At 44.1% G+C, this 24374-nt stretch overlaps 1 protein-coding gene across 42 annotated transcripts in view; it reads right to left on the reverse strand.

Moving 5' to 3' along the window:
- mical2a (microtubule associated monooxygenase, calponin and LIM domain containing 2a) overlaps nucleotides 1-24374 on the reverse strand; it is a 47376-nt gene that overhangs the window by 4137 nt on the left and 18865 nt on the right. For 3 of the 42 annotated variants that reach the window (XM_021607309.3, XM_090238569.1, XM_021607303.3), the window contains exons 3-23: nucleotides 19042-19249; nucleotides 18391-18507; nucleotides 16173-16274; nucleotides 13956-14111; nucleotides 13696-13796; nucleotides 12859-13116; nucleotides 12631-12746; nucleotides 12394-12520; nucleotides 12121-12217; nucleotides 10682-10829; nucleotides 9649-9848; nucleotides 8011-8111; nucleotides 7668-7739; nucleotides 7413-7550; nucleotides 6902-7021; nucleotides 6180-6539; nucleotides 5260-5367; nucleotides 2872-3024; nucleotides 2607-2684; nucleotides 2274-2366; nucleotides 30-158 (exon numbers count right to left, since the gene is read on the reverse strand). In XM_021607309.3, the coding sequence (XP_021462984.3) occupies nucleotides 30-158; nucleotides 2274-2366; nucleotides 2607-2684; nucleotides 2872-3024; nucleotides 5260-5367; nucleotides 6180-6539; nucleotides 6902-7021; nucleotides 7413-7550; nucleotides 7668-7739; nucleotides 8011-8111; nucleotides 9649-9848; nucleotides 10682-10829; nucleotides 12121-12217; nucleotides 12394-12520; nucleotides 12631-12746; nucleotides 12859-13116; nucleotides 13696-13796; nucleotides 13956-14111; nucleotides 16173-16274; nucleotides 18391-18507; nucleotides 19042-19249 (2982 nt within the window). Of the gene's footprint in view, nucleotides 1-29; nucleotides 159-2273; nucleotides 2367-2606; nucleotides 2685-2871; nucleotides 3025-3444; nucleotides 3613-3888; nucleotides 4051-5120; nucleotides 5368-6179; nucleotides 6540-6901; nucleotides 7022-7412; nucleotides 7551-7667; nucleotides 7740-8010; nucleotides 8112-9648; nucleotides 9849-10681; nucleotides 10830-12120; nucleotides 12218-12393; nucleotides 12521-12630; nucleotides 12747-12858; nucleotides 13117-13232; nucleotides 13797-13955; nucleotides 14112-16172; nucleotides 16275-18390; nucleotides 18508-19041; nucleotides 19250-24374 lie in introns of those variants that run through there. The other 39 variants (XM_090238573.1, XM_090238574.1, XM_021607307.3 and 36 more) reach the window with 25 other exon arrangements.

The raw sequence follows: 24374 nt of genomic DNA on the forward strand, positions 1-24374 counted from the left end.
AGGCTGCATGCTCAGCCAGACATGCTTACCGGAGACAGAGGCGCAGAGGCTGGGGGTGAACAGGGGGAGGAGGCTTTAGGCCTGTGGTCAGTCTCATAGAGGGTGACCAGCGTCTCAGCCCTGGCTGCTATAGCCAGAGACACCTTCCCCACCGTCCTCTGACATGCAGCAAGGAGGAAAAGACAGGAGGAAGACAGGGAGGACGAGAGGTAGGAAGGGAGAAAGAGAGTAAGAATAAAGGTCAGAATGATGAAAGCAAAAGTGATAGTCCACATCACTCACAGACCAGACCAGACCAGACCAGACCAGACCAGACCAGACCAGGATAGATAGATAGACTTTTTTAACAAATCGGGCGTGCAAAATTATTCAGCCCCCTTAAGTTAATACTTTGTAGCGCCACCTTTTGCTGCGATTACAGCTGTAAGTCGCTTGGGGTATGTCTCTATCAGTTTTGCACATCGAGAAACTGAAATTTTTTCCCATTCCTCCATGCAAAACAGCTCGAGCTCAGTGAGGTTGGATGGAGAGCATTTGTGAACAGCAGTTTTCAGTTCTTTCCACAGATTCTCGATTGGATTCAGGTCTGGACTTTGACTTGGCCATTCTAACACCTGGATATGTTTATTTTTGAACCATTCCATTGTAGATTTTGCTTTATGTTTTGGATCATTGTCTTGTTGGAAGACAAATCTCCGTCCCAGTCTCAGGTCTTTTGCAGACTCCATCAGGTTTTCTTCCAGAATGGTCCTGTATTTGGCTCCATCCATCTTCCCATCAATTTTAACCATCTTCCCTGTGCCTGCTGAAGAAAAGCAGGCCCAAACCATGATGCTGCCACCACCATGTTTGACAGTGGGGATGGTGTGTTCAGCTGTGTTGCTTTTACGCCAAACATAACGTTTTGCATTGTTGCCAAAAAGTTCAATTTTGGTTTCATCTGACCAGAGCACCTTCTTCCACATGTTTGGTGTGTCTCCCAGGTGGCTTGTGGCAAACTTTAAACAACACTTTTTATGGATATCTTTAAGAAATGGCTTTCTTCTTGCCACTCTTCCATAAAGGCCAGATTTGTGCAATATACGACTGATTGTTGTCCTATGGACAGAGTCTCCCACCTCAGCTGTAGATCTCTGCAGTTCATCCAGAGTGATCATGGGCCTCTTGGCTGCATCTCTGATCAGTCTTCTCCTTGTATGAGCTGAAAGTTTAGAGGGACGGCCAGGTCTTGGTAGATTTGCAGTGGTCTGATACTCCTTCCATTTCAATATTATCGCTTGCGCAGTGCTCCTTGGGATGTTTAAAGCTTGGGAAATCTTTTTGTATCCAAATCCGTCTTTAAACTTCTTCACAACAGTATCTCGGACCTGCCTGGTGTGTTCCTTGTTCTTCATGATGCTCTCTGCGCTTTTAACGGACCTCTGAGACTATCACAGTGCAGGTGCATTTATACGGAGACTTGATTACACACAGGTGGATTGTATTTATCATCATTAGTCATTTAGGTCAACATTGGATCATTCAGAGATCCTCACTGAACTTCTGGAGAGAGTTTGCTGCACTGAAAGTAAAGGGGCTGAATAATTTTGCACGCCCAATTTTTCAGTTTTTGATTTGTTAAAAAAGTTTGAAATATCCAATAAATGTCGTTCCACTTCATGATTGTGTCCCACTTGTTGTTGATTCTTCACAAAAAAAATACAGTTTTATATCTTTATGTTTGAAGCCTGAAATGTGGCAAAAGGTCGCAAAGTTCAAGGGGGCCGAATACTTTCGCAAGGCACTGTAGATAGATAGATAGATAGATAGATAGATAGATAGATAGATAGATAGATAGATAGATAGATAGATAGATAGATAGATAGATAGAGATTTGATTACTTTGTTCTCTGACTAAGGCCACTGTTGGGGAAATTAGTAAAGTTCTTTCATCAAAATAAGAGTCTCAGCTCAAAAGTATGGCCACAGAAGAGGAGGGAATGTTTTCTCATTATGGTTAGCTGGTGGGCCTGTCTGGATGCTTCAGATTGCACTGACTGCACGGCGCTGGCTCAAAATGATCAGAAATCTGTGGACAGGGAGGGGCAGTCTAACCCACAAAGTGCAGCACCACAAAAATATATTCAACCATTGCATGAGAGGCCCCAGGATAGCTAAAAAAAACATCTCAAATGCTTCTTGCATGCAAGACCTTTGTGTCTACACGTGTCCTTTGTGATTTAGAGGATAGTACAAGTTACTTTAGCAGGCATGTGGCGCTGGGGGCAAAATACCTGTTTGACGTTATTAAAACCAGGTTCTGGCTTTGGTTGTAGTATTGCAGTGCGTTGTTGTTGGGATATATATGTGGAGCCACTGCTGTGACACTGAAACAGCAACATGACTGTGATGTTAATAACTACAACTGTAATTTACAGGCAAATTAGATTTGAAGTTAAACAAATATATACTTCTAAAATATATACAATTTACCAGATTACATAATGTTTAAAATCAAACAGACAGCACTGCATTTTGTGTTTCTCTGAGAGGCAGCAGGCTCTGCATATAGAAATGATGTGGCCATAAATAGTGCTATGGTTTGGAGGCACACAAGAGTCACTCACCACATGTGACTCATTCAAGGGATCTCTTTGCATTTCTTTCTTACAAAGCTGCATATCTAGTGCCCCAGATTGACTGGTCTTTGGTTTTCCATGAAGAAGGAAGGAATTAGAGGAAACAGAGAAGAAAACTTAGTTTAACAGTTCAGTGACAGATAAGGGATAGATTAGTGCATCAAAATAATAGCATCATGTCTGCTCTGACATTAGGGGATATGGGTTTCATGATGACAGACAGATGGTGAGAAATGGATGTGCTTGTTTTCACCTTGAGTTGGAGTAGAATGGATGAGGATGAAGACACGGTTTGAGGGAGTGAGAAGGTAGAAAGGGTGATTTCTGGACAAAGGAGGGAAGTGACTTTAGGAGTGGGAGCAGGGAGGATGGGAGGAGAGGGAATGGTCTGTTCAGCAGATCCAGACTAGGGTGGGAATGGGAAACAGAGGAATGGAAAGTCAAAGAGGGAGAGGATTGTTAAAAGAGAGACTGAGAATCAGATAGGTTAAATGATAGTTGGCATGCTCAGTTTGATGGGCTACAGCACCTGGCATTCCATGGCACTCTACCGTCCTATTGACCAAGCCCCAATCTGCTTAGTCTCAACTCAAGAACACTACATTCCATTTCGATGCCAACTCAGTTATAGTGCTACAGATTAAAGATGTGCAATATCTCTGCAGGATGAATATTGAATGATCACAGAGGTTTTAGCATAGCACACAACGATAGGGACACAGCAAGCACAGCAAGCACTACACCTGTTGTATTCGGCGCATGTGAAAAATATAATTTGATTTGATTTGACATGCTGAAACACAGACATGGATGTGGTTATTTATACCTGATGTTGAAGTAGACAGGAAGAGGAGGACGATGGAGAATATGTATGAGGGGGCGAAAATGTAGAAAGGGTGATTTCTGGACAAAGTACTGATGAAGAGATTTTAGGATGGGGAGCAGGGAGGATGTAAGGTGAGGGAATGGTCTGACTCTGTCTAGCAGATCCAGACTAGTGTGGGAATGGGAAAGTCAAAGAGAGGAAGATATTATGAGCCTCAGATGGGAGTTAAATTAGAGTTTGCATGCTTAGTGGGTTGGGCCTCAAGCCTAAAATGCCTGGTATTCCATGACACTGCATTCCATTGAAATGGAAATTCAGACGGATTTAGATAAAACGTGTATTTCGCCATGATAAATGTTAAATGATCAAAGGTTGTAGCATGACACACAGTGATAGGAACACATACAAGACAGTGAGACAGACATGGATGTGGTTCTTTTTTACCTCAGGTTGGGGCAGACAGGATGAGAATGAGGAATAGGGATGAGGAGGTGAGAAGGTAGAAACGGTGATTTCTGGGTAAAGGTATAATGAGGTAACTTCTGGACTGGGGTTAGGGAGGATGGGATCAGACTCTGAGGGAATGGCCTGTTTATCAGAATCAAGCTAGGTGAGGAATGGGACAGGGGAGATTTGCAAATTAAAAGAGAGGGAGAGGATTGTTAAAGGAGAACTTTGAGTGTTAATAATTAGATATAAGTTACAATGAGAACTGGCGTGCACAGGGGGATAGGCTTTAAGCAAAAGTATTTCGTGGCACTCTCCTATCATAGTATTAACTAAACCCCAACCTGCTGAGCCTCAACACAACAGCTTACCCTGGTTTCCACTGAGATGGAAACTCATTTAAAGAAGGTGAGCAGTTTCTTTTTTGATGATAAAATACCTTTTCCTGTAATGGAAATTGCAGTATGATGACTACTCTGGCACTAAACACCTTGTTTGATGACTGCAGCCTCTTCCAGTGAAGCACAGAGAACCCAGTGCAACCTTTCAACAGTGTCCATGCTGAAACCCTCTGAGTCTCTGAGCACAGAGTAGGCGAATTACCATCACAGACAGAGCTGAGAGAGGAGGATACCTAGTTTTCAGCCTGAGCTCTCTTCTGCAGGTCTGTCTCAGTGGGAATATAGAATCACGATGATTACTGCTTTAAACAACGAACTGCCTGATGTGTTTTCACAGGGTGTTATATTGTTTTAAAAAAGCCTTGTTGAAACCCACAACGTAAACAGTCATATATTGACTGACAGTGAAGGCGATTTAAATTACAGATGTAGGATCTTAATTTGATCACTATTTTGTTGCTGAGAATATTCCTGCACAGCAGGAAATGCAAACGTGTAGCGTATTCAAGGTTTAAAAATGTTTCTAAAGTTTGTAATTCCTACTTTAAAATGTCAGACTTTCTTTGCCCTAAAGAAAAATGTATCAACACAAAAAACAAACAAAATGGCCATTAATTATAATCCACATAATAATTCAAATTTCCTGTTGCTGCAGGATTATTTTCCTGTTTTAGCAAACTGTCTCAAATTAAGATCCGACATCTGTTTGACAGAACACTGTCCTACAATAACCTGAAATCACCTGCGCTAGCTGTGTTCTGTTGCTACAGACTCTGAGCAGCTGATGAAGACATTGCCAAAAAGGTAATGTTTCTGGAGATGATGGATGTTGAATTTCAACACAGGGAGGATTATATGAACTCTGTGCAGCAGCAGTAATGTCAAACAAGACTAGAGCGTGCAACACGACAAACACACTGAAGGACGGGAGAGGTGAGGGGTCAGAGTTCAGGGGTTAGATAGTCACCTGGGACGTAGAGGTCACATCCCCAGAGAACAGTGCTCTCAGGTGGACCGCTTTCTCCTTGATACTTTTATTATGAAACTCTCTAGCATTCTGGGTCTGAGCTTTCTTCTGCAGGACACATACCATGAGACACAGAGACAAAGAACAGGCATCAGAAAGAGAAAGCTGCACCCGCAACACAGTACCACATACTCCCTGTCTGATGAATGGGTCTGAATAGTAACAGAATTAGGCGGATTATTAACTCCCAAATCAGTTATAATGTACAGACAAATAAAAGTATGAAATCTATGCACTCATTATTGTAAATCGCTCTGGATAAGAGCGTCTGCCAAATTACTAAAATGTCAAAGGTAATGATCAAGCAAGATAAGTGGACTTTGGTCCTACTTTCCCACTGAAGGAGCTAGATGGCACATTGTTTAATGGGTGGTGGGGAACAATAGTGTTGCTGTGTTGAGTAGAGTGGCAGTTTTTTAACACTAATTTGACACACCAGCAGAGATGACTCCACACTTAGACATGTGCTCCTGGAACAGCAGACTGAGACCCAAACAGAGACAGACAGACACACAGGACTGGCACAGAACAAGGCTACAAGGGCAGCGCACTGGCTAAACTTGCCAGTCAGCAGCCTCTGTGCCTCTTTGTCTCTGCCAGGGCTGTGGGTCTGTTCTTGCCATTGTGGTCAGCGTGGATGATTAGGGGTTGACTTCACCAGCCGACTATGTGCTATACAATGCTAAATGTATAATCACGATGATTATCTCAACACTCATATTCAGCCTTTTCCTAAAAAGGATGTCTTATATGATCACACAGTAGGAGGCAATAACAATAGAAAAAGACAGAGCAGACAAAGAGAAACGGACAGATGGAAAGGAAAGGAGAGGAAAGGAAATGAGAGGGGAATAGGTCACCTGGGTGATCTTTTCCTCCACTTCCTGAAGGCGTTGGAGCATTCTAGACATGGCTAGGACTGCTGAGTGGCAGGAGGGAGAGTAGCCAGGGTACTCTGTGCTCTCTGGCTTTTGAGGAAGCGTCTGAGGTTGCGTCTGAGCACATGTCTGATCAGCCTGTCTGACCTTCCTGAGGATGGGATTTGGGATGGATGGGGGTTGGAGCTTAGGTTGGGGCTGGAACTGGGGTTGGGGCTGGTGCTGAGACTGAGACTGAAGCTGGGCTTGGAGCTGGGGAGAGAGCTTGGGTTTGGGAGGAGGCTGTGGTGGGGGCCGAGCGATGCACTCAGCTGCATATTTGGCACAGGTTGCAGATGGAAACTGGAAACACACAGCACATGTGAGCTGCAGTTCTATGGCTCTCCATCAACTCAGGGTAAGCTTGATGAAAAAACAAGAAGCAATTGCAGCTAACAGGCTCCAGTAGTTTAACAGCTGGAGAGAATAGGAGGGAGATTTATGCCCCATGATTTTCTTTATCGTGTGAATCTACTTCACTGGGGGGCTTATTTTTCATTTCCAACCCACAGGGAGCATTAAACACTCTCACTCCAGGTAGAGGATGACTGGTTTGTGAGTGAGTGTATACCAAAACTGAGTGACAGTGTGTGTTCTGCAGAGTGTATCAGCATGGGTATGCATGTGTATTACAGTATGTTGACCAGGCTGCTCCAGTCCTCTACCTGTGTCTTGGGGGGAGGGTTGAGTGGGGTCTGCTGCCTGAGGTTGGTGAAGCGTGGGGTCTCAGTCATGTCCATGGAGCGTGGCCGAGGGGCCCTCTCAGAACCCCAATCACACTGAGACTGATGGGGTTTGTCAGCCAGAAACAAAGCCAAGGAAGAAGGTTAGTAGAAAGACAGAAAAGGAAGAAAAGAGAGAAAGTGACTTGCAAGATAAGTTAAGTATCTCACCAAAACAGTTAAGAACAAATTCTTATTTACAATGACGGCCTGCACCGGCCAAACCCGGACGACGCTGGGCCAATCACAGCCGGTTGTGATACAGCCTGGAATCGAACTAGGGTGTCTGTAGTGACGCCTCTGTTCTATAGCACACTGTGGTATAAGGCATCTGAGAACAAACATGCCAGGTACTATACCATACTACAGTACTGTATAAGCTATGGAGGACACTGTCCAAAACTGACAAAGTCCTGAGGAGGGGGAATGGAGGACATATCTTGGTGGTTCTGACCTGTCTCCGGAGGGTGAAGCTGGGGTTGCTCTCCTCAAACTTGGACAGGAGTTGGCTGGCCATGGAGCGGACCTTGTTCTCCTTAACCCCCCTCCCCTCATCCACACAGGACACACTCTGACTGGAGAAGTTGGTTGCCTGTCATGAGAAATAGTGACTTGAGCTATCAGGGCCAAAATAAATAGTATTTTGTCGTATTTGACGTTGGTGCGCTTAGAATGTCATTATGAAATTGTAGTTGATGATAATAACTACCTCTTCCAAATAACTGCAGACTTTTCGTCTCCTTTTGTACGTTGGGTCAGTATCTTCTAGCTTCTTCTCATCCTGAAAGAAAACAAACAGGCCATAGTATATGACTAAATATTTCAGACTGCACTCAATGGTAAAAAGATTCAACATGAAAGTTAACTAATTAAAAAGAGCCCATCTCAAAAAAACTCTAGAAGAATACATTTAACTTGTGGAAGGCCCCAATACCGTCCACTTCCTCAAATGAAATTACTTTTGAAATGATAACACAGGGAGGCTGAAATGGCTCTCAAGTTGCAGTAGTTATCAAGGCAGACAGGCACCTTTGAGAGAGGAGTGTGATTACCTTTGGTACCCTTTTTCTTGGTACCAAGTTCAGAACTTTGTTCATACTTCTGACTGCCTTTGAAGGATAGTCTTCACTGTTTTCGTCGGCCCCTCTAGAATCTGCAATGAAACACGAATGCATTAAAAGGTATGATATATTCCACGGAGCTCAGCCATGAATGCCAAATAAAAGCAATGGCCAATGTTTTTTTTTACATTATGTCTAAAAGAAACCTAATATTATTGTGTTGGAAAGAACCAGATGGGGCAAGACCATCTGCGTTTCCTGAGAAATGCCACCTAATAAATAAAGGGCTTTTTTTGTGGAAACCAATACTGGGAACACTTCACTTCAGATCATAAGAATGTATACAATTATTGCTAAATAGTGCATCCTCATTCCATCATGTGGGAAACCAGCTTTGCTGTGGAGAGAGGCATATCATGTGACCTCACAGAGACCATAAAGCTAGTACAACTAATGTCCCTGTGGCAAGAATATGCTCTGTTCACCTTAGGCATCTCAGATCAGAAACTGGAGTAAGGTATAGTGTTTTCTCTCCAGGCACCCTAGACTCAGAAACTATCTGTAAGGTAACCTGCACTGTGCTGGGCAGATGTGCATTCCTCTCATGCCAGACAATGTGACTGATAAGGTTGTGCAACGCAGAGCTCCTTTCAAAGGAAGCTAGATGAAATCTCATACCCTCTTACACACCGGCAAAAGTGTCTCTAGAAAGACATAACTTATCTGAAAGAAAGCAAGGGTCAGCCCAGAAGCAAAGGGATGAATTACATTAAGGACAAAGACAGCTTGATATGTAAAGAAATGGCTCTGGTGAAAACAGAAAAAGTGAGAGGCTGGGCTTTTAATACAGTGGACACAGTGGAGTGGTAGGGCCTTCGACGGTGATAATGACGAGGTGGTAAAGTGTGAAGTTTCAGGTTTTGTTATTAGTCGTATGTACGGGCTACACATGGTATACACAGTCCATATAAATGCTTACTTGCAGGTTCCTACGTGACAATGCAACAACAATAAGAAATAAGAAATTATAAGAATACGAACATCAAGTAAATGGCTCAGTTGAATATTTTACCATAAGTATAATACAGGAAGGCACAATTTATAGTCCAATATTTACACTCATTATGGGGAATGGGGATAGGGGTGCTAGTATTTAAATTGTGCAGTATTTAGCAATAATAATGAGAGTCTGGTGGCAGTCTTGTGATGTAAGTGTAGCATGAATGTGTGTGTGTGAGTGTGTGTGTCTACAGGGGGAGCATACACCTGCCAGTGGCCAGGGCAGAGCAGTAGGACCATATGCCTCTCCACCCTGTCTGCTCCTCCTAATGAAGTGTTCAGAGCCAAATGCTTCTGCTGCATTTAAAAATAACTCTGACATGGGAAGGAGCCTTTAAAAAAAGACCTGATGATTTAAAGGGCTGCTACTCTGTGTGTGTGTGTGTGTGTGTGTGTGTGTGTGTGTGTGTGTGTGTGTGTGTGTGTGTGTGTGTGTGTGTGTGTGTGTGTGTGTGTGTGTGTGTGTGTGTGTGTGTGTGTGTGTGTGTGTGTGCAGGAGTGAAATCTGAAGTCTGGGGCTTCAGGACACACGTGTCTGCTGGGGGATGGGGTGAGGGGTGTGAGGCGTACCTGAGATGGGGAGGGGGGTGCCACGGAACAGCTCGTAGAACTTGGAGAGGTAGGTGACCATTCTGGTCTTGTCTGGTTCCTGACCAGCAGCCATCTCCACCCCAGTGGTGAAGGGCCGGATGCCAAACTCCCGCTCAGCCAGGTCACATGCCAGCTGGAGGTTGTTAGCCGAATCTTCCTCATTCAGCGAATCAAACTCTCTGAGGGAAACCGATTGAAATGATATCACGCAATGTTGTTGTAATGTTGTGTGGGTAACTAGGTGAAGGCTTTATAAGACTAAGCTGGTGTCAACATAGAAGTTATGAAACAGTTCTAGACTAGCAGTGTAGCCCTCCCTTTACCACAAAGAAGAAGTCATAAATAACAAACTGCCCTACATACTGAGTGTGACATGTAATACATAGTTATGCTTTCCAAACTCCCTTTCACATACTATAGGGTTTCTCTAAAAGCAGTTGTGTCTTCCGTGTGCTCTGTTTCATCACACCTATCAGTAACAGAGAGAGAGAGAGAGAGAGAGAGAGAGAGAGAGAGAGAGAGAGAGAGAGAGAGAGAGAGAGAGAACTGACATCGGGAAAAAGGCTCTTCGATGAATCTCAAAAGTCATTCACACCCACCACTTTAATTTACTCTCACACAAAGATGGGCTGTGAGTGAGAGGCAGGGGCTTGTGTGTAAGATAGTACACCAGGACATACATTGACATACTTTCATGCCTGGCATAGTTTACATTAGACACCGTCAGAAGGAGACAATATTACGGTGTGGGTGTAAGAAATTGTGCTATTACTGGTGTCTTGATGTAAATGTTAGCCTAATGTAGAAATTCCCCATTACACAATATACCATAGAGGCATTTTATGAGGAGCCAGTCTATCGACTTACAATGACGAAGTGCTACATGCCAGGGTGTGACATAAAGAAGTCTCACACATGGAGGTTATTTACAGTCACAGGAAGGTACATGAGGCCAGTCTTACTGTGGTGGTTTACAGGGTAGTTGTGTGTTGCAGTGTTTTGCTCTACATACATGAGGTGGGATCTGAACCGGTGGATGAGGGCACAGAGAGCCAGGCCGCTCTGCCACGAGGTGGTCAGGTCTGTCACCCTCACGTTCCTGTAGCCCTCGGTCTGTTTCTGACACCACGTCAGCAGCCTGCCCGGCCTGATCTCCGACTCTACACACACAGACAGGAACAAGGTGTTCAGTAGGGTGAAAATGGCGTGAAAAAGGGAGACACTACCTAAGTTGGTCCAATAAGAACAACATAGATGTTTGTTTTCCATTGCCCTATTTTACATTTGTGTGACTGTCCTTGTCTACCAGTGTATCAGTGTTTTGTCACTTGTCATGTGTTGTGTTTTTGTGGACACCAGGAAGAGTAGCTGATGCTTCTGCGAAAGCTGATGGGGATCCAAATAAATAAAATACTAAACACAACCCAGCTAACAGCCACCCACCCACTCACCCGGCAACACAAACACAGAGCTAACAGGAAGTGAGATCATAGATGTGGGAGAGTGACAGCAGGTGACGTTAATGAGAGGTAAGACTGATAAGAGGTAAGTTATAATAGGGGCTGAGGTATGCATATGACTCTGTCAGGACATGTTGAACCTGTCTGTCATTGTGTAATAGGACCCATGGTTGTGTAACATTGTGTTTGGTGCATTGTGTAGAGGCCAGGGTGTGCTTAAAGATATACTGTATACATGGAAGAAACATTTTCTGATGATGGAGACCGTACTCATGTTTAACATGATCCATGGGGCCAAAAATATCTTGAAACGTAACCAGCTAGACTTTGTTAGGTCTGGTATCTGAGATCATCCTAAAGATATCACAGATGCGTTTAACTACTAGTGTATCAAGTCATGTTTTTCCTTTTCACAATACACAGAACCACCAGCTTTGGCCTCCAATTAAATGATGAATATAGGGGGGAGGGTCTGCACCCTATATGACCCTGTCCACAGTCCAGAGGCTTCACCAAAACCCCCCTCTCATCAGGGATCATTGAAAAAACAAACCTCAGAAGGTGACTTATTTCCTAAGCATGAGATTAATGCGGTCCTCAGTCTGACACTGCTGTTAGCGAGAGAGGTCTGCCTCACCTTAAAGACTTCTGTGGGCCTCTGTCTCAGAACACTCCCAGAGCACAGGGAACGGGAGAGAACTCAATAGAACTAGAGTGGAATTGCTTATCTTCTCTTACTTTTTGGGTAAATAGCCACTGAATGAATGAGTGCTGCAGATATTTGGGCCCATGAAACCCAAGGGACTCATCCGTCATCATTTTCAAATGAGTTACTTGAACCAGTTGAATAGACATCACAACATGTTCTGTAGGTTGGAGCCATGCACTGGATCAGAGGTAAGTCCATACTAGACAGCGGTATCCAAACACTGTACTAAAGCCTCCCAACTCCACAGTCTCTCTGGCCTCTCTTGTATCGTGTGTGGCTCACCTCGTCTGGCCAGGTTCACAGGGTGACGTATTGTACCATTACGCTCCAGAGAGCACGACTTCACTGGCAGCTCTCCATTGATGTACAGGTGACGCACCTGGAAGAAATAACAAAGAGACACAGCTGAGATTTAGGCAGAAGAAGAGATAAGAGATAAGAAGACAAGCACAGTCCATCCTTCTTGTGTTAATATTAAGGGTGAATCTGATATTGGTGACAGCAGAAAGTGAATACTGCAGTAAGCAATGTGATCCTTGAGAACGGCCTTCGTACCTGGTTTTGCCTGACACAGGTGGAGATGAGGTTGGGATACCGAGTCCCAGGGTCAATGGTGTACTGCTCAAAGTTTTTGCCAATGTTTTCAGTGGTTGTCTGCGGCAGGATTCTGTAAAGACTCTCCCTGGAGAAATATATATATTTAGTGTGTGTGTGTGTGTGTGTGTGTGTGTGTGTGTGTGTGTGTGTGTGTGTGTGTGTGTGTGTGTGTGTGTGTGTGTACTGACCACTGACCTCTCAGCTAGCACCTCCAGAGGGGTCCTGCCCTCAGCCCACCTTTTCACCATCCAGGCTGAGTCAAAAGCAGCCAGGAAGCCTCTCGCACACCCTGTACCCATTGGCCAGAACGGCTGCACACACAGACACATAACATCAGCATAACAGTACATTTTGCTGAACATACAGTATTAATGTCCAACTATTTTAAAGCATGATTGAACCCTGTTGTCACAGTCTCCTCACCTCTAACAAGCTGTCCCCAACCAGTGCCACCAGTAGCTGATGTCCGAAGCGTTCTCTGACCAGCGCTGCATTCTCCGAGGCATACATGCTGGTGAAGTCAAACATGGCCACGTCCGGCTGGCCACAGGCATTTATGGCAAAGTCCAGCGTGGGAAGCTGGTAGTTGGTGCCAAAGTCAGCAGCTTCGCGGGCGTAACCCAGCAGAGCTTCCTGGTTCACATTCTCACTGCTCAGCAGCATCTCTGTGTCTATGTAGTCCTACGAGACAAAGTCAGGGGAATTGTGTTTATGAGAGAACATGACCAAAAGGATGAAGTAAAAGAGACAAAATGAGATGCAACATTGATACCCTAGGTGTAATAACAGTTATTCACCTTGTATATTAGAGGACCATTAAAGATGGATGCTCTTTAAATTGTACTGTGACGCCAGTCTCAAAGTCCCACATTGTCTTTATGAATGAATTCATGGGATGACTCATGCAGAACCCTGGCAATTTGAAGTGAGAATGAGCGCTGAGAGGGATTCATAAGCAAGTGAAATATGTGCTCCTTTAGGGATGTTTATAACACTTAGCTTTCATGGATGTCATTGTGGTGCCCACCCGGCTCATGGGCTGTTCAGCTGGCAGACCACCAAGGATGAGATTCCTCCGACCCAGCACCCTCCTCTATTAACTCCTCACCTCTCCTTCTCTCTCCCCCTATCTCTATTTCTCTTCCTTTCTCACACACACATCTGAATACACATCTGAATACAACACCCTCAGACAGCAGGAAAAATCGGCCCGAGGATGAATCTAGTTGATGATCCCTGATCTAAACAATGTTTGCTCACATGAATGATGACACCCTTGTCCAGTAGGCTCTGCTTCTTTGCTGTCATGACAAAGTAGTGTGTGTTATCCTTGTAGTACACAATGTTCTCCAGGTCAATACCTGCAACAAATGACAGACACAGACAGGAAGGTTAAAACCCCCCATGATAATGACAGGGTTGAAGATTGCTGTTGTTTGACAATGTGTGAATTTAAGTGCATTCTAGGGGCAGTCTGCTCCTCTGGCTGAATCATTGGCTGTGGGGGATCTCAGGCCCACCTGTCTCCTCTTTGAGGTCCAGGAAGAACTTCTGGTTAAAGATGAAGGCCACACCGCTGATCTCCTCCACCTTGGCCTCGGCCGTGGTGTTCCTGTTGACAAAGTTGGCCGTGATGGCGATAGCCAGCTTCCCACGGAACTCCTTCCTCTTGAACCCTAAGTGCGAGAGAAAGAGGGAGAGAGAGAAAGAGAGAGAGATAGAGAAAGAGAGAGAGGGATAGAGAAAAGAGAGAGAGATGGGATGTTACTATTCTCTGGCTAGGCCAGCGGAGTCATACTAATCCAGAGGAAATCTAGCACTGAGCTGTAATCACAGGCCAGTTATTTTAGGATCAGAGAGGCTTGTTACCGAGGTGATACTGTTTATATCACCAGGGGAACAAAAGCCTCGGCAGGAGAGTTGGGTCAGTACTAAAATGTTATGATCTAATAAATATGTTTTCCAGGTTGATTAACTTTCACAACTTCAGGTGGAGTAGAGTGCAGTCACTCCTTGCATGAAATGGACTATCGTAAGAGAAGGTGCAGTCTCATTTTTTCACGGTGAGATTTTACAATATGTACTACTTTGGCTGCAATTTCGTACACTTCTGCTATTTCGGATATCAACAACAATGGAACAGAATTCAGTTCCTCTTCAGATAGAAACATTGGGGAAATGCTTCTTGCGTTGAAGTTTAATGCTATCCTCTCACTGATCCTGCATTTCTTTTTTTTTTAATGGAGACATTTTAGAGGCTCATTTAATATTAACTTTCTGTGCCCTATCCAGGGCCAAACATAACTGCAGGCAAGCCTTAAAATAGACTGAAGCATGGGCTCAGACTTTTAATGCCAGACTGCTATTCACTTGGGTTCCTGTTGCTCCTATTCTCACAGTTACAGTTTTATAAAAAGCTGTCTGACTTTTTAAATGACATGCAAAACCTTGCCTTTGTGAAAGAGAATATGCTGAAGTCTCTTTGTGGTGTCAAAGCTCTACCGAAGCTCCTAAAGCCTGGAAAAGGCAACCAACCACAGCCAATACCCGGGATATGTCACTCCAGGATGTATGTCCCACAGGCCACATGTTAGTATGCTTATAACTGTCCTGGGGAAGAGGAGGGTTCTGTACCAAAGCCCTTTAGCGAAGGAAAATACATCAACGTTACCTCTAGACCTGTGACTCAGGAAGGAAAGGGAGATGAATGTTCTAATGTGTTCAGCCTCTCTTCCTCCTACAAAATAATGTATGAGCTTCTGAGAGATGCTTTTCTAGGAGGTAGCATTTTAATATGAGCCAGAAATGTTCCATTACGGTCACTGCTAATTCACTGGGGCATTCCCCCCCCCCTCACATCACTCTTTCCAATGCAGCTGTGTTCCTCTCAGACGATTAGCTGGGTACAGAACAGATTGCGGTATATTTAACCCTCCTCTCAGACAGGGCTTGCATGGCAGTTCAAAAGTAGAAGGACTTCTAAAAAGAAAGTTTGCCTCAGGCTTTTCGTCATCAGACGATGACCTAAACGCCTCATTGTTTGGAGACAGAAAATGCCCTTTTTAGGAATAAGCATCTGATGTGGATTGGTGAGGAGATGACAGGCATCTGTGAGGGAGAGTCCTACATGCATGCATCAACTGTTGAACAGCATCCAGATGACGACACAAACAGGGTCCCAGATCTTTTTTATTACAACGATATGGTGATTTCATGTGTAACCTTGCCCTTTGAAGGAGAGATTAATGACATAGGGTATCGTTTTACCGAGGCGAGCTTGATTTTATGCCTTCCTAACTTTCTTGGATGAGACTATGCTTTTTTAAATGGATGCTTTGTGCAGCCAATAACAATCGTATGTTTCTTAGTTACAGTTGTTAGGCTGCTATCCAGACAAAATAATGATATGAGAAAGGTGTCCTGGATATTATTTGAAACAAGCTACTGTCAACAAAGCTACGTAAACATACTTTTCAAGATAGAAATGGTGTTTGAAGGCGCTCCAGATAATATCCAACTGCATTTTAACTTGTAGCTAAATTTAGCTTTTGAGCAAGTAGTGTTTAGTAAACATATTGAGCAATCTCAGAGAGAGCCATTCCACGGATGTCATCACATGATATCATATACAATACCATATCACCATATCCTATGTCTGGGGTCAGGTCATTAACGGTATGTAGATATACTCTGCATGGATACAACCCGTCACCCTCCCATCCCTCCAGAGTTCTCACCTTCCAGGGTATTTCTCCTCCCATCAGCCCCCACCACCACGTCAAAGTCAATGTTTGCCACGGGGTGATCGGCAGGCCTGATCTCAGCTCTCCAGCCAGGCCCTGAAACACAGACAGAGGAGAGGAGAGAGAGCAGGAAGGGAGGAGAGGAGGGGAGAGCGGGTCAGTACAGTTCCACATTCACAGGGACACACACCTCAAACAAACATACTTATCAGTATACAAACGGGTAGAGTTCAACCCAGATAGAGAGAATGAGAGGACATGGGCTAGAGAAACAGACACAATATTTACTTGGTTGGTCTTTAGGCCTGTTATTTCTGGGGAACAATATTTATGATGCCTATCAACAAGTGGGGAAAATGGTTTGCTAATCCTGACAGCTCTTAACAAAGAGGCTGACACAGAGGTCACACACATTGTGTAATTTAACTCAGCAGACTATACCGTGCAGTAATTATATAAGATATTGATTAATGTGGGGCGGCAGGTAGCCTAGTGGTTAGCGTGTTGGGCCAGTAACTGAAAGGTTGCTAGATCAAATCCCCGAGCTGACAAGGTAAAAATCTATCGCTCTGCCCCTGAACAAGGCAGTTAACCCACTGTTCCTAGCACGTCATTGTAAATAAGAATTTGTTCTTAGCTGACTTGCCTGGTTAAATAATAAATTAATTAAAATGTCAGTCTCACTTGTACTGTATAATTGATACCAGGGCATTAACCATCTACATTATATAATTCAATACATTACAACATTTTAGCACTTAGTGGATGTGGTGAATGATGTCAGCCACAGAGGCAGTGTGAGACCCCAGCAACTTTGGGTTGGCTGTCTATCCGCTGTGTAATATCACCATGTCAAAAATGCATTCCATCATGTCAAGGACACCGAGCACCCTGTGACAGCAAAAGTAGGGGGACCATTCTGTATCCAAATTTAGTAAAGACTCTTGTTTTTATCAGTTGGTTGACGTCGCCGTCGAGGCCACACATGGGATAGCTAATGACCTCCAGTCCAGGAGTCCAATCAACAAAGCTCTGTAGGAGGGAGGGGGGTCAAGTGTAGAGGTATTTCAGATAGCCAGCCTTTCAGCTCGGCGCCACATCACCACACACCCCGCAGTGTTCACATCTTGAAGCAGCTAGTACTGTACTGTTATAAGAACTTAGCCGAGGTGGCACGGTTGTAATTACACCGGCGAATCAGCTCTTAATTAACTTCCATGGCCGTAATTTGGCTCTGCTGCTCCTTAAACAAAGCCACTAGGTCTGCTCTGCTCACTGAATTTACTGTGTACTTTGCTCAGCAGCAACCATAAAATAACATTAGCATCTGGCGAGGTTGCTAACCATTAGCAGCTGAATAGGAATGGCGAAGCAATGATTATGACTTTTAAACATTTTGATTTCCATGGCAATGCAAATATCAAATAAAGGGTGATCAGTGCACTACTCTAACAGTGCTGCTGTTTACTGCTGGTTGCCAAGGAGATACACTGTTGAATGGGGAGGCAGAACTACTCCAAAATGTACTAGTTATGGACTTCAGTAACTCCCTGTAGCTCAAGGTACAGTGATGTAAAGCAGCGGAATGCTATGGTGTGGGAGAGAATATACTGTGTTGGGATCCTCTGGGCAGCTACATACAGATGTAGGATCTTAATTTGATCACCCTGTTGCAGGAGAACTTTCCTGCAATGTAGGACATTTTAAACTTGTAGTATATTTGAGGTTTTTCAAAAGGCTTCTGAAGTTGGTCATTTCCACTTTGAAATTTCAGACTTGATTTTCCCTTAAGAAAAATGTATCAACCTCTACAAAAAAATGTCCATTAATTATAATCCACATAACAATTCACATTTCCTGTTGCTGCATGATTATTTTCCTGCTGTAGCAAACTGGCTCAAATTAAAATCATCTGCAACAGTCTTACTGACTGTTGCTGATGCAAGGCTCATGTTAAGGTGCACTGTTGATGTTCTCCATATGCATTGCATGAAGCCCTTCAACCCCAGCTAACCTGTCAGATATTGGAAGTCTGGTACCAAATGCTGTAACCTAGCCCTTGCCTGAACCCCTGAACTGCATCCAAAACACCCTTAATGGTTAGCAGGAAGGAGCAGGGATGATGGGTTGATTGGTACTAGGCCAATGTTGATGGAGCTCAATGGACATACAGCTACTGTAAGTGACGGCCTGTAAGTGGGCTGTCACTCACCGTCATTCTCCTGGTTCTCTGGAGGTTCCAGCAGTTCGACAAACTCCACATTGACATGGAACTCCACAGCTACGAGCAGGGCGATCTTCAGCAGCATGAGCTGGAGCTGACGAATACCTGGCAAACACAGACAAGAATTAGGAGTTCTGAGAACCTTGCAAGAAACCCAGCTGTATTTTCTGCATTATCTAATACAGTACCTAGTACATGCACACTGCACCGGTATCCATGCATTTACAAATTAACATTAGCAAATGAGCATTTACAACAAAACTTGGCCTTTGGCCTCTGTCACTTGAGAGCTGTAGAAAGATTTGCCTTCAACACCAGCAGTTGGCAGCTCTGCTTTGTATCTCTGTAGCTAAGCACAGATGGAAGGTTCACCTTCTATTGCTCACAACCTTGACATTATGCAATGGAAGGGATTGGCAGCATCAAGGCTACCAGATTAAAAATAGCTTTGGAGGGGAAGAGGATACAATAGCATAATCATAAGCTGAATCAAACAATATCGATAAGCAAAATATTCCATTGCAAAAGTAAGTACATGTCGGGCTATGGGAAATGGCACTTATTAATAACAACTGCTATGGCTGTACGGGCGGAAAGGTTTCCTGATGAGATGCTTACCCCACATGTAAAAGTACTTACTGATGTGGTCTATGGCTCCAGCGCAGAATTTGCCATAGAACTTCTTGGCCCCGAGGCCCTTGAGGTCGTGGATGGTGTAGGGCCACAGGTGCAACACGTTGTTCCTGGAGAAGGTGTCCCTCTTCTCAATCACCACCACCTTGGCCCCCAGCAGTGCCAGCTCGATGGCCGTCCGCAAGCCACATGGACCTCCCCCAATGATCAGGCACTGCAGGGACAAGAATGACAGAGGGACACCATTATCATTATGAGTGCAAATAAAGGACTCAAAATTGTATTTCATAGTCACATTTCTGTTACACAAAATACGATACATGTGTGCATCATAACCATATGCCTGCCAAAGAGATCATATACTGTAACGTGCCTTATCATCATCATAAATAATACTTAATGAAAATAGAATCATTGTTTTAACCTGTAGACATACTCAATAGCAGATTAAATATGAGGGGAGGAGTTGAGTGTTTACTGTATATTGCCAAGTAAAGTGCCTGGGGTGGATGTTTATGGTTACAGTATGTTGTGTGTTACTCTGACCCAGCGCTGGGAGAGTATGTGTCATTACCTCAACCGTAGATCCTTATTACAGCCTAGTCCTATCAAAGACATGATTCATGCATCTGCCTCACTCATCTGCCTCACTCAAATATGCATGAAGTCAGTTATTTTGGGTTAAAGGATCCTTCTGAGAATGTGTGGTGAGAACAAGACTTCATCCAGCCTTCTAGAAAGGATGAGAAGGAACTTTTTTGGAGTGTTAGTTCTTCGGAGGAATCATCTCACCATCCAACCACTCCTGAGTCAGACAGTAGCCCCTGCAGTGGCCAACAAGTTGGGTGGCTTCCTGTTTCCTTAACCTTATAACCAATCAGAGCCTCTCTCAACCAGGCTCAGCCATCTCAGCCCACTGTGACCTTTTCATTTTAGATCCCTTATTTCCTCCCCAGCCCAGTCAACCCACACACCTGACCTCTAAATCCCCCCTGTGTGCAGGGAGGGCCAGCAGTATATTTGAACAGCGGGACTCACTTCCTGTCACCCTGTGTGTTTGCCTGAAGAGCCACAGGAACGCACAGGAGGTGTCAATCTGATCAATATTGTGACACGGTCGTGTTTCAGCCCCAGCTTCGGGGGCCTTATCATGTTTGTATACTGTAGCTCTGTGCTGAATGGGGTATACTCGCTCTCTTTTTCTCTAGCTTTCTATCCTTCTCTCTCTCTCGTTCTCCCTCTCCCACTCTCTCTCCTTCACTTTCTCTCCCCCCTCTATCCCCACCCCTCTCTCTCTCTCCCGCTCTCTCCCAGGGTGCTGTTTACAGAGCTAAACGTGCCAGCTGCCCAGATCACACCATAAATGGTACCGCTGCTCCCAGCAATAAAAATAATATTGGGCTTTAGTCATTCTGTTTTCTCATTCTGCATGTGTGAGTCTGCTGCAGGGTGTCATCAGAAGGCGAAGGAGAACATAACAGGGGTAAGAGTATGAGGTATTCAATACTCATCGGGTATACTAGCCAAACCCAGGTGGCTGCACGTGGCTGTGTCTGAACAGGAATGGTCCAGTTCTTTTCATCATGAGGAGTGATTAAAGTGAATGGGCTCTTTAACCATTGTCAGAAGAATCAGACAGTCACTGAGACGTGCCAGGTGTGTTAAGCATCACCGCCACAGAGGAAAAAGAAAAAAACATATGGAACAATGCCTTATTCACAAACACAGAACAACATTAGCTCAGTTTATTCAGATGTGCCTAACCACACATCCCACAATGTGGGGTATTATCAAACCTGATATGAACTAGATAATCACTATCAAAGCACTACTTTTGTTTTAGTCTGTCTCTATGGTGCTGTGAGAGATGAGCGGTTTGTTTTCCCTGTTTCTATGCGGTGCTGTGTTATCGCAGATGGGAGGGCTTCCTGAGGGCCCACTGCAGTTCTGCTGAGTCAGATCACAGCTACTTCCTGTCTGTCCCCCACCTGTGACCTCACCCGCTCACCCTCACCAGGAGTGGAAGACCCCGCCCCCCGCCTCACCTTTCATTCTCTCCCGTTCATTACATTACTGCACCTGGAGCCCTATTAGATGGCAATCAAATCAAAATCAAATGAATGAGTACAAATGACTCATTAAACTCTACAGCTATATCTCTTTAAGGAGTATAGTATGTCCTCTAAGGTCTAAGACGTTAGCTGACTGGTGGTCTCTAGTGTGTACATGCTGTCCAGCCACTTCAACAGGCCAGCCAGGTTAGATTGACAGGAACACCCCCAAACACTGGGCTGAGTGGAGCTCCTTAACACACATGCTTATTCTGGCTTCACCGGAGTAAAACAAACTGACTGTGTGTGTGAGTGAGCGAGCGAGCGAGCCTGTGCACCTGCAGACATGATGTGATGCCTCACTAGCTTGGCCCAGCGCACGGTGATGGCTCACGCTGTTTTAGGACAAAACGTCAGACTTAAGGTACTCAATCCACTGAGAGAGACCACCAGGAGAGCCACAACATGAACTGGCAACACTCTCAGACAGCCATCTGGGATTTAATGGGAATTAGAACAGGAGAAAAGGAGCAATACTCATGTCTGGGCATGAAATAGGCCTGGGAAACAGGCAAGGAGGGCACAGTGTGTCTCTGAACTTTCAAATCATACCGTATAAGGTTCCATACAGTGAATTATTTGCTCAGTGGATGCACAATTTTCCACAGTATCAAACCATATAATTAAGGGAAAATAGGTCCATCTGTCAAGATGTCACAATTGGCAAGGGAGGATGCCATGCATGGAAATGTTGATGACACACTGTTCAATGTTGGGCCATCTAGGGTGAGATTTACGAGCATGACAAAGACAACCTGTTATAAAGGGGAGCTCCTCTACAATGAGGGGGGAAATAATCCTTAAAAAACAGTTGTTCTGTATTTGATTCTAACCCGCCTCTAACCCGTCTTCACTGTAGTTTAGTCTAAAGGGCAGGAGACTGGGGAACTGAATAACAAGGCAATAAACAACAATACAATGAAAACGTTTCCAGGTGCTTCATACATGAGGTATGTGCCAACATTATACAGGCATAACAGTTCACGTAAGAAAAAGGAAGTGAAATGTAGCACTTATGATTGAAGGCATTTCATGAATGCAAAGCCATTCCAAACATATGGCCGAGCTCAAGGAGCTTTGTGTTTGCACAACTGAGACCACAAATGATCATGCTGTTTGCCGTATGATTTAACTAGGCTATTATTGCAATGATAGTATGTGTCATAACGTGGAGTTTGATTGCCTGATAACTATAATACTTAAAAATGCAGAGAACAGACAAATCAGTCCCTTAATAGAAAACAGTGTCTGTATTTTGCTGAGGTATACTGGCACTGAAGTGCAGGTCAAGAGCTCACCTTCAGGACATAGCCGGTCCAAATAGTTTCCATAGAATCTGGCACTGGACAGCGGCACCGCCCTGGAAAACTAACCGTCTCTCTCACTGGGCCTCTTCCCACTTCAGCTCACTTCTCCAGACCTCTCAGATGAGACGAGCACAAAGCAACTCTGATACTAATAAAATAAGCTTGTCAGATCTCGGGCTCAAGAAGCAACTTCAATAGGCCTAAAGCGCTTACATTTAACAGCATAATCAGTGAAAGAGACTAAGCCCAGTAACATATGAACATTCTGTTCAGTGTATCTGCTTCATATTTTAAAAAATAAATACGGGCCTTCACTGTGTTCCTTATTAAAAATGTGTATATAAGAAACCAACAGTACGTGTGTGTCATTAGCATTATAGGCAGCTGTATGCAGTAACAAACTGGGGATGACTTCATATCCTATACAGATTGTATCTCCAGCAGGCATTTGGAGGCTGGGTGAGGAATGCTAAAACATTATTATTCCCTGTGAACCACCACCAAACCCTAACGCATCGCTTACGCCATCCACTCCTTGTGAAGAAAGTCAAGTAAAGTAATTTATCAAGTTGTGGCAGGTGGGCCGCAATTAATCACAACAGGAGAGCCATATGCTGTACCACTATCTGTGGGAGACGTCCGTCAATTATTTTACTCCTTAAATCTCTTATTCTGTAAACAGACTTGAAACGTAAGAAGTGAGGGTAAGTTGAATTCTAGCCTCAATTTTTTTACAAGGTCATTCCTGTTTCCATCCACACAGCCAGCGTAAATCAAATACTTACGTGAGTCTCTCCTACTGTACCAACAGTATGGTTAATTACCCAGAACCAAGAGACTGTACATCTGTTTTATTACTTTGATAAATAAGACCATTCTACGCTGTCCTGTGGCTTGTCAGACTGAGGAAACCTAGCTGAAACTATTTGGCATGGGACTAAAGACAATCAGACAGTTTAATGAAGGGTTCAATAGAACTGGGATAGCACCTAATCATGGCATACTCTCAGATCAAGGGGGTATATGGTGTTCCAACCTGGTTTATAGTTGGTATCAGAGAGAACTAGTAAAAAGCTGTCTTATTTTGGATAACGTAAAACACACTTTAATAACATTCTGGGCATGGTTCCAACCTTTTAGGAGGGCCCAATAAAGAACACCGCCCCCTCAGTAGAACCAAGGAAAATAATCACACTTGCTGAGTGATGCTGTCTGTGGATGTGTGTTATGAAAGTATTCTGGTGACTGATTGAGGGTGATGTAAGAGGCAAGACTCTGTAGAGCTGTGGATGAGGAGGAATGAGGATAGTGCAGAAGTGATGGAGGGGGGGGGGGGGGGGGTTACAGTAAAGGCGTTGGCATGCTTCCCAGCCGAAACAGTTCGGAAGAGTTTGTAAATATATTAGGATGACATTTTGTGGTGTTTTTTTGTTCGTTTTGGAGGGGTTTTTCGGCTGTTCGGACACATTTAGAGAAATGCTGCATCTGCAACAAAACATCTTAGTTAGATGCCCAACTAAGATATCCTCTGCAAAAACATCAAAATTAATGACAGATTTGTTGAGTTATTTTAGATTAATTCAGACTATTTTGAGGAAGTATATACTGGCTATGGGGTTTCAAAATGTACAAACAGTACCCCTGCGACTTTTTTTCTAGTTTTTAAGGGGACTATGTGAGCACGCTTGTTCGGTTCGCCTAGGTGAGTTCGAACTGGCACCAACCGACCTGAAGCATGCAGATGCCTTAAGTGTCTGTGTGTGTTTGTTTGATTGTGGGCATGTGTGTGTGTGTGGGCATGTGTGTGTGTGTGTGTGTGTATGTGTGTGTGTGTGTGTGTGGAGATGAACCTTGAGTTCTGTCTGATCAGAAGAAAAGAACACACTTTCTCAGCTGTTTATATGCGTCAGCTGCAGTAAAG

This window comes from Oncorhynchus mykiss, chromosome 6 (genome assembly GCF_057628025.1).
Source record: "Oncorhynchus mykiss isolate SJ-2025 chromosome 6, ASM5762802v1, whole genome shotgun sequence".
NCBI lineage: Eukaryota > Metazoa > Chordata > Actinopteri > Salmoniformes > Salmonidae > Oncorhynchus > Oncorhynchus mykiss.